This window comes from Brassica oleracea, chromosome C5, assembly GCF_000695525.1.
Source record: "Brassica oleracea var. oleracea cultivar TO1000 chromosome C5, BOL, whole genome shotgun sequence".
Taxonomy (NCBI): Eukaryota; Viridiplantae; Streptophyta; class Magnoliopsida; order Brassicales; family Brassicaceae; genus Brassica; species Brassica oleracea.
The window spans coordinates 44146496-44156590 of NC_027752.1; the positions used below are offsets into that span (position 1 = coordinate 44146496).

Genomic DNA, 10095 nt, shown 5'->3' on the forward strand with positions numbered 1-10095 from the left:
GCGGTTAGTCAACCAATTTAGGGAGTACTATGAAGTTTTACTAAATTAATTAAAACAATTAAAACGATGTCCATGTACCATGAAAGAGAGTTTAATATACACTAATACTAATGTAGAATGTGTTTACAAATTTTAAAACAACACTAAAGATCGTAGGCTTTAGTATATAGAGCACTTACCAAAAAAATCAATATTTTCGTAGGGGCATAGATTTTGAGAAAAAAATTTAAAATATGAAAATATTGTTTTAATGCATGGTTGCATCCTTCACTAACATATGATGAAGATCAAAGAGGTTTGAAACTTTTGTTGTCTCCGTTTCTCTAGAAAATAGCAATTTTATAGTGGTTAGTCCACCAATTTAGGGAGTATTATGAGATTTTTAGACAACACTAAATATCTTAGACTTCAGTATATGGAGCATTTACCGAAAAATTCAATATTATCGTAAGGGTTAACACATGGATTTTGAGAAAAATTTAAAAAAAATATGAAAATAATGTTTTAATGCATAGTTGCATCCTTCACTTACATATGATGAAGTTCAAAGAGGTTTGCAACATTTTTTGTCTCCAATTCTCTAGAAAATAGCGATTTTATATTGGTTAGCTACTAATTTAGGGAGCATTGCGAAGTTTTACTAAATTTATTGACAAAAAAATTAAAAAGATGCTCATGTACCATAAAAAAGAGTTTAATATACAGTTATAAAAATGTACAATGTGTTTAGAAATTTTAAAACAAAACTAAAGATCATAGGCTTCATTAAGTACAACATTAACCGAAAAATCCAATATTTTCGTAGTGGTTAACACATAGACTTTGAGAAAAATTCAAAAATATGAAAATACTGTTTTAATGCATAGTTGCATCCTTCCCTAACATATGATGAAGGTCAAAGAGGTTTGGAACTTTTGTTGTCTCCGTTTCTCTAGAAAATAGTGATTTTATTGTGGTTAGTTCACCAATTTAGAAAGTATTATGAAGTTTAACTAAATTAATTGAAAAACAAATTAAAACGATGCCCATGTACCATGAAAGAGAGTTTAATATACATTAATACAAATATAAAATGTGTTTAGGAATTTTAAAACAACACTAAAGATCATAGGTTTCGGTATATAGAGCATTTACCGAAAAATTCAACATTTTCGTAGGGACACATAGATTTTGAAAAAAATTCAAAAATATAAAATATTATTTTAATGCATAGTTGCATCCTTCCCTAACATATGATGAAGGTCAAAGAGGTTTGGAACTTTTGTTTTCTCCGTTTCTCAAGAAAATAACGATTTTACAGCGGTTAGTCCACCAATTTAGGGAGGATTATGAAGATTTACTAAATTAATTGACAAAAAATTAAAATGAAGCCCATGTACCATGAAAGAGAGTTTAATATACATTAATACAAATGTACAATGTGTTTAGAAATTTTAAAACAACACTAAAGATCATAGGCTTTAGTGTATAGAGCATTTACCGAAAAATTCAATATTTTCGTATTTTGAGAAAAATTCAAAAATATGAAAATGCTATTTTAATGCATAGTTGCATTCTTCACTAACATATGATGACGGTCAAAGAGGTTTGGAACCTTTGTTGTCCCTGTTTTTCTAGAGAATATCGATTTTATAGTGGTTTTTTCACCAATTTAGGGAGTATTATGAAGTGTTACTAAATTAATTGACAAAAAAATTAAAACGATGACATGTTCCATAAAAGAGAGTTTAATATACATTAATACAAATGTAGGATGTGTTTAGAAATTTTTAAACAGCACTAAAGTTCATAGACTTCAGTATATAGAGCATTTACCAAAAAATTCAATATTTTCGTAGGGGTTAATACATAGATTTAGAGAAAAAATTTCAAAAATACGAAAATAATGTTTTAATGCATAGTTGCATCTTTCACTAGCATATGATGAAGGTCAAAGTGGTTTGGAACCTTTGTTGTGTCCGTTTTTCTTGAGAATAGCGATTTTATAGTGGTTAGTCCACAAATTTAAAGAGTATTATAAAGTTTTACTAAATTAATTGACAAAAAAATAAATCGATGCCCATGTACCTTGAAAGAGAGTTTAATATATATTAATACAAATGTAGAATGCCTTTAGAAATTTTAAGATAACACTAAATATCATAGACTTCAGTATATAGAGCATTTACCGAAAAAATCAATATTATCGTAGGGGTACACATAGATTTTGAGAAAAATTCAAAAAATATGAAAATAATGTTTTAATGTATAGTTGCATCATTCACTAACATATGATGAAGTTAAAGAGGTTTGGAACTATTGTTGTCTCCATTTCTCTAGAAAATAGAGATTTTATATTGGTTAGTCCACCAATTTAGGGAGCATTACGAAGTTTTACTAAATTTATTGACAAAAAAATTAAAACTATGTTCATGTACCATAAAAGAGAGTTTAATATACTGAAGTCTACGATAATATTGAATTTTTCAGTATATGCTCTATATACTGAAGTCTATGATCTTTAGTATTGTTTTAAAATTTCTAAAGGCATTCTACATTTGTATTAATATATATTAAACTCTCTTTCAAGGTACCTACCAATATAAAATCGTTATTTTCTAGAAAAACGAAGAAAACAAAGGTTCGAAACCTCTTTGACTTTCGGTGAATTATGCAAATAAAAAACAAGCTAAATGAAAAAATAAATAGTTTTAAAATGAAAATAGCTGTAAGGGATATTTGAATACAAAATGAAAATTAAGTTTCTATCTTGAACTCTGAACAAAACAATCAGTCAAAGCAACCAACCTCATCGTTCCAAAAGATAGGTCGAACCTTTTTTCATTTGCGCACAGAGTAGGTCGAACCTCATCTGTGCTCTATTGAACTTAAAATTTTCAACCTACTAAACGCAAACCGTCACTTAAAATTTTCAATCCCTTTACATAACTTTTTGAAAAAGAAAAATCATTTTACATGATCTTAATGCATATTTATAATCTCTATAATATTATTTGAAAAATCGTTTTTTACGTGGCGCACTCACTTTAATTTTCACGATGGTTGATTACATCGATACCATTAATGAACTAAATATATTATATATGATTGATATTAATAATTTATTTCTTTTTTCATAATAAGATTTTAGTTAACATTTTAATTTAATAAGATTTTAGTTAAATTTTTAAATAAAAAAGGAACTATTTATAAAATATAAACATGTAAATATTTATATCTAAACAAACTTTGATTATTTTTCTAAATTTTCCTAAAAACAATATAAATAATAAAGGAAAATATATAAACTTTTAATATATATATATATACAACGTAGCTTCACAAACATTTCTAAATGTAAATTCTTTTTAAAATCTTCTTCTAAGATAATAATATTATTTCTTTGAATTTATGAACCCTAATATATTTTATTGTTATTTCTTTTTTCATAATAAGATTTTTAGTTAACTTTTAGTTTAATTTTTCTTTTTGATAAACACATAAATAGAAAATTAAATATTTATAAAATATAAACATAGAAAATTTTATATATAAATGAATTTTAATTATCTTTTCTAAATTTTCTCAAATAGCCACAAATAAAAAGGGAAAATATATAAACTTTTAATATATATGTATATATAGCTTTGCTTCGCAAAAAATGAAAATATAAATTATTTTAGAAATCTTCTTCTAAAAATAATAAATTTTAAATTTGAATATACTAAGTTTAAAATATTATACTTATATTTTCTTTTTATTTAAAACTTAATAGGTTTTTAACTTAAATTTCATTTGTACAAAAACACATAAATAATAAAAAGGTAAATATATATATAATAGAAATTATATAGATTCTACATATAAACGAATTTTTATTCTTTGTATTTGTTAATAACATAAACAAAAAATATATATATAAACTTTTAAGATATATTTTATAAAACAAATTTAAAAATAAAATAATATTGATATCTTTATTCAAAAATAATAATTTATTATAATTATATTTTTATCACACGATTACTTACTTATGACTAAAATAAACAAAAATCGTTGCTCAATTTAAAAAAAATAAATATAACTCAATATACCAAAATAAATAATTGAATAATATGAAATATAATATTTAAAAATCACATATCCAATTATGATGGTAATGATACTTAATATAATTTTTATTTATTTATAATACATATAAATTACAAAATAACCTAATACTTATAATCAAATAAAAAAGAATATTTAATAATACTTATAATTCAATTATTTCATAAGATGCTCACGAACACAGGAAAATCACCTAGTTCACTATCAGAACACTACTAAGATGCTGTAATTTTTTTTAATCAAATTTACGGTTAATATTAGATTGTAATGGTGCTATGTTATTTCGAATGATCCTCCATGCATAAATGTTCTTAGGGAGAGATGAAACTTTTCAAATCCTGCATGCCTGACACTTTTACCTGAATTTTGGAAAATAGTATGAAATACAGAAAAATTGTAACTTGAGGCCCAAATGGCCCAATAGGTGCCCATTAGAATGCTTACAAACATTACATCAAAAAGGAATTACTAACGCCAGTTGTATCGTAATTAGTACGTTCTTGTCAGTAAGCATCTGGGACATCATGAACCGAAAGACCTTTCTTGTTTCTCTCAACACAGAGAGATTGTACAAAGGGGAAGGAGACCACGAAGAGTTCACCTTAAAGTTCAGGTTGTGAACTCGTAAGCGTTTGGGACATCATGAACCGGATGACCCTTCTGGTTCCTCTCAATGATCCTCCTTGCCAACGTTACTTGTTTCCCCACTACAAAGACGAAAGCCTTTCCTTCTCCTCTAGCACCTCTCGCTGTTCTTCCAACACGTCTTACGTATTCACTCGGGTCACGCGGAAAATCAAACAGCACCACATGATCAACACCGGAGAAATCTATCCCACGAGAAGCTCTGCCAATGTTATTGCAAAGAGGAAACAAAACTTTAGTATCTTTCAATGTTCAGGCAACAACGAATAGCATCACAAGAAACGATTAACGAAGTACCTATCCGTGCAGACCAGAAACAGTGAATGATCTTCGGGATGAGACGAGGTGAATTCTTCCATGTTTGTAAGCCTTGCCCCTTGTGCGAGTGCTGCGTGAAACGGTAGGACGTGCAGCTGCCTTTCGTTTCTATCAAGCCGCTTGAATATATTCTCAACTTTCCTACATGTCTCAATCTGGAAAATGCATAGGGTACAACTTTCAAACATGAGAATGATTTTTTCAAAATGTTTAAGAAAAAACCAGTAAGTGAGGGACCTTATTGCAGAAGATGATAGTCTTGGCAACAGGGTTTTCCTCGATAATCTGAAGGAGAGCCGCTTTCTTGTTCTGAAAAGCAGTCTCAGGAGTTTTCTCTGCATAATCATCTCCACTGCAGTCAACAAGAACCTGCACAAGCCAACGAAATCCAAGTCCATCATTTCAGGGACGATCAAAAGGAGACTACGCAGCAACCAAGTTTACTAAGAAAATTAAGCTATATTGTTGTTCCCATTATATATACTTATATTGATACCAACCTCTTCGAGGGCATTGCTAACACGGTGCACGCGAGGTCCCATTACAACTTCACAATCAGGGAAAACTTCAACAAGTTTGTTGTATATCTCGAGGGGCAAGGTTGCTGTAACAAACAGATACTGCGCAGTCACAGGGGAGGAACTGATCAGATTCTGCAGGGCTGACTCAAACTCCTCGTCGCCAAAGAGTATATCCACCTCATCTAATATGGCACTGCAAGATACGTTAGCAAGATTGTGCCCCGTTAATTTTCAAAGTTCCTCACACAAAAAATAGCAAACGTTTGTATCCTTGAAAGATTTATAATACCATCTCAAATTTGACAGCCCCAAAATTCCTTCATTCATAAGGTACGTGAAACGCCCTGGTGTTGCAATCAAAACGTCCACACCTTGCTCTAAATTTTCGAGCTGGGTTCGTTGTTTGAAACCACCAGTCACTACCATGGAACGGAACGGGACCCCAGACTTTGATATTAATCTACAGTTGGCAAGAACCTGCCAAGGATTTCATCATACATCAAACAATTGTTTCTTCTAATAAAACATTTGGATAGAAAATAAGCTACCTAGTAAGAGCATTCATATAATGAGGAAACCAACCTGGGAGGCCAACTCTGCGGTTGGTACCAGAACAATCACACGAGGACAACCAGAAGACGATTTGCTCAGTCCTTGAAGTTCCTCTTCCCTGAGACGCTGGATAACAGGTACAAGATATGCCAGTGTCTTGCCTGATCCACTTTGGTCAGCTATGATACAACTCTTTCCATCAACAACTGGCGCAAAAGCCAGAGCCTGCATCATGATAAACACACGTGGTAAGACGAGAGACTTGCACCTAGATGATGAAAGAAAAAATACAAATCCTACACCTGAATATGAGCCGGTCGATCAAAATTATTCTCCTTTAAGGCCTTCATCATACCCTCACTACATCCAACCTCTGCAAAACTTTTGCGGCTAAAAAAGCCGGTTTCCCTAGTAGACTTGGTTTTATTCCCTCTCTCTCTCCAATCCTCCATATCTCTTGCGTATACAACAGAACGCCTATCACCCCAACCCCTGGAGTTACCAGCACCGCCTCTTGAATATGAATAATGCGACCCTGCTCTCTCATTATCATTGAAATACCGAGCATCTGAAAACTCATCCGTAGTAGCTCTATCACGTCTCTGATATGTATCTGACTCTTTGTTAACAAAACGCCTATCTTCTCTACCCCTAGAATTAGCAGCAGAGGAATCTTTTGAATATGAACTCCTTGATCCTGCTCTCTCGTTATCACTAAACTTCCGAGGGTTTGCAAACTCACCAGCAGCTCTGTCACTCCCCTTGAATGTATCTAAATTTTTCGCATTCGAAGGCCTATCTCCTCTACCCCTGGAGTTAGCAGCAGCATAACCGTTTGAATCTCTCTCATTAGTCTGAGATCTATCTGTATCTCTTAGCTCTCTAGATTCCCGCACTCTGCTGAATCTTTTCACCTCTGAAGATTTTCCTGAACTAGGAATAGCCTTCATAGCCAACTTCTTCCTCATCAAATCAAGAATTGATGATCCACCAAACTCTTCATCCTCAAATATATCATCATCCTCGTCTTCTTCTTCCTCATTACGACTCACTTGCTGCTTCTTCTGCGTTACCTTACCAACGAGAGCCTTCACTTTCTGCGCCTTTAGCCTCCCGAAACTCGCGGTTACTCCTCTCGAACGCGAACCATTTCTTCTCGAAGATTCTACCACATTATCAAGTAATCAACACAAAGTAGCAAACGAAAGCGATTCTTAATACTAACATCTACAATTCCAAATTGCTAAGTTACCTGACGGCGGAATCGAAGGCGGAGGAGGAGGCGGAGGATAGAGCTCCGTCTCGCGGTGTTCCGCTTTGATTACGATGAATCCATCGTCGGTGGAGTCGCTAACGACCTCATTCGAGCATGAAGCCTCCAGTGGCCGACGAGTGAAACCGGCTCTCGTTATCACTCCTCCTCCGTTGCGAAACAGCCGCACGATCTCTCTCCGATTACAAACTTTATTCCTCGCCGGAAAAGTAACTGACGGAGGTGGAGCTCTCGCCAACATCTCACAAAATATCTTCTTCACTCTCTCTTGGAAACGGAGAGATAAGGATAGACTCTCTTTGATGATAATAATTATCTTTATTTTACATTAAAAAATAAAAGATAAATGTGAAAAAAATCTTTTTTCTCTATTTTCCTTTTTTTTTTTTTTTCGTTTCTCCTTTTTCCACTAAGAAACTAATTTCCATTTAACTTATATATATATGAGATATATATGCCACCATTCTTTCCAAAAGCCCTAAGACTCAGCGTTAGATTTATCTCTCCAGCTTTGTGCGATCATTGGTCTCGAAGAGCTAGCTAGCTATGTCTCAGCCAAACAATAACAACGGTGATGATGATAAAAGATACAAGAAGATCTTCGTTGGAGGTTTAGCATGGAGCGTAACAACAGATGTTTTGAGAAGTTTCTTCCAAGAAAAGTGTGGAGAGGTTCTCGAGGCTAATGTTGTCAGCGAGACTCTCCCTGATGGTAACTTAAAATCAAAAGGCTATGGTTTTGTAAGTATCTTCTTTTCATTATTGTATAATCTTTGTGTTCTTGTGATTTGTGGAGATAACTGCTTGATATATACAAGAAGAAAAAAACTATTCGTTTAGATTCTTGCGAGTTGTTATTATTATCATAAACTTGTGAAAACTGCAACAAGCTCGAAGATATTATTTTTCAATTGTTTAATTCTTGTAAATTGCAGCTTCATATTTGTTACGTTTATTTGAATTGCTGTGTGTAAATACAAAACCATCCTTGCTGTTTGTTTCATGATTGGGCTTTTAGGTTAACCAAAGGATTGTCCAGAATCTCATGTTTGTTTTATAATTGGGCTTTCTTCTCGTCATGTGTTATTTTATAACTGGGCTTCATAGTTTCCTGGTTCCACCATTATGTGTTAATCTATTACAAATCGATTGGATTTTTTTTCTGAATTTTGTTACGGGTTTGAGTTGTTCAGGTTACTTTTAGGGATGTTGCAGCTGCAACTAGAGCTTGTCAACCTCCCTATCCGGATATTGAGGGAAGAAGAACCAACATCAATCTCGCTTACGTTAATGCAAAGAATAACCCTAACCACTCTAACCAAACCGGTTTAGCCTCTAACTTTTTTTTTTTTTTGATTATCACAGGTTATTTTATAGTTATCTTTTAAAGATTTCCCAGCTTAATCTTATTCGTGACCTTAAAATTGTAGGTTTACTGCAACAGGCTGGACCATCGCATCAATATCAACACGGTTTAATCTCTTGATTAATTATATATTTTGTTTTTTTTTTCTTTTAGCAAAGGGTTTAGTATAATTAATTTTGTTATGCAACAAAACTTTCCACAAGCAGTTTCTAATTAATCTTTATAACCCCCTAAAATGCAGGTCCGTTTAATCAGATGGCATGGCATCAATACCAGAACGGTTTGATCTTAAAATTTTCTCTCTTTTTTTTGAGAAAAGGGTTTAATATGATTTATTATTTTGTTATGCAATTAAAACTTTCCACAAACAGCTTCTTAATAATCTTTATAAACCCTAAACTGCAGGTTGGTTTAATCAGGTGGCTTGGCAACAGTATCCGCAATTTTGTACAAATCCACAGTTTCCTCTAGTCTACTGGTAAAATTCTACATATATATATATGCTTGAAACTAGAGCTAAAACATCTTGTTTTGATTGTAACGAATAACAAATAAAGTTTTATGGATATTCTTTAGGGATTCATATCGTGGAGCATATATTCAAATTCCACACCATCCTTGCTCCTCCAACATGGTTAGTACTTATGCTCCACACTACTGTGATTTTATTTTGTTTCATTGGTTTTGTTTAATTAACATTTTGAATATTTTACTGGTATTTGTGCAGAATTGGCATCAGACCCACAGTGTACGACCTCCCGGTATGTCTCAGCCGCCTACAGAACCAAGATTTGAAGAGCTCCCTGCTGATACCAATCAAGAAGCTGTCTCCACTGCAGATGGTGTGAGCAATGACAACAAAGAAGAGGTCGATACAGAAACAGACAATGGTGCTGATCAGCAAAATGGAAAGGCTCAAGAAGGAGAGATCAGTGGACAAAACAATGGCATCAAGCAAGATGTTAAGGATCAAGAAGGAGAGATCAATGGACAAGACAACGGCATCAAGCAAGATGTTAAGGATGAAGAGGGAAAGATCATGAGTGGAGAAGATGAAAACACCAAGCAGGGTGCAGGTGTAACAAATCAGTTTTGTTATGGGATCAATGTTACACTCCAAATCGAGACAGGCCGTGAAGAAAAATCTGAAAACACACCACAAGAAAACGGTTTTGATCATGAAGAGAAGACGCAGCATATGGAAGTTGGACTGATCACACCAAGAATGCATGAGTAAGAGAAGCTGGATCAATCAATTTTATCTTCTCGACCTTATGTTGTTATATTTACTTATTGGCCAAACGATTTTATTTTCATTTACAAAAACAAAA

The 10095-nt window shown here is 32.9% G+C and overlaps 2 protein-coding genes across 2 annotated transcripts; one reads left to right on the forward strand and one right to left on the reverse strand.

The window, feature by feature from the left end:
- Nucleotides 1-4468: 4468 nt before the first annotated feature.
- On the reverse strand, nucleotides 4469-7695 carry LOC106295339 (DEAD-box ATP-dependent RNA helicase 50). The gene is made up of 8 exons (XM_013731213.1): nucleotides 7378-7695; nucleotides 6428-7290; nucleotides 6156-6350; nucleotides 5863-6050; nucleotides 5553-5766; nucleotides 5290-5421; nucleotides 5032-5207; nucleotides 4469-4936 (listed from the first exon to the last, which is right to left on the reverse strand). Exons 1-8 carry the CDS (start codon nucleotides 7637-7639, stop codon nucleotides 4699-4701), a joined length of 2268 nt encoding a protein of 755 aa, XP_013586667.1. The 5' UTR covers nucleotides 7640-7695; the 3' UTR covers nucleotides 4469-4698.
- Nucleotides 7696-7888: 193 nt separating this feature from the next.
- LOC106293846 (RNA-binding protein 38-like) lies at nucleotides 7889-10095 on the forward strand. Its single transcript, XM_013729482.1, has 7 exons — nucleotides 7889-8139; nucleotides 8592-8724; nucleotides 8829-8870; nucleotides 9006-9044; nucleotides 9170-9242; nucleotides 9341-9398; nucleotides 9492-10095. Exons 1-7 carry the CDS (start codon nucleotides 7945-7947, stop codon nucleotides 9999-10001), a joined length of 1050 nt encoding a protein of 349 aa, XP_013584936.1. The 5' UTR covers nucleotides 7889-7944; the 3' UTR covers nucleotides 10002-10095.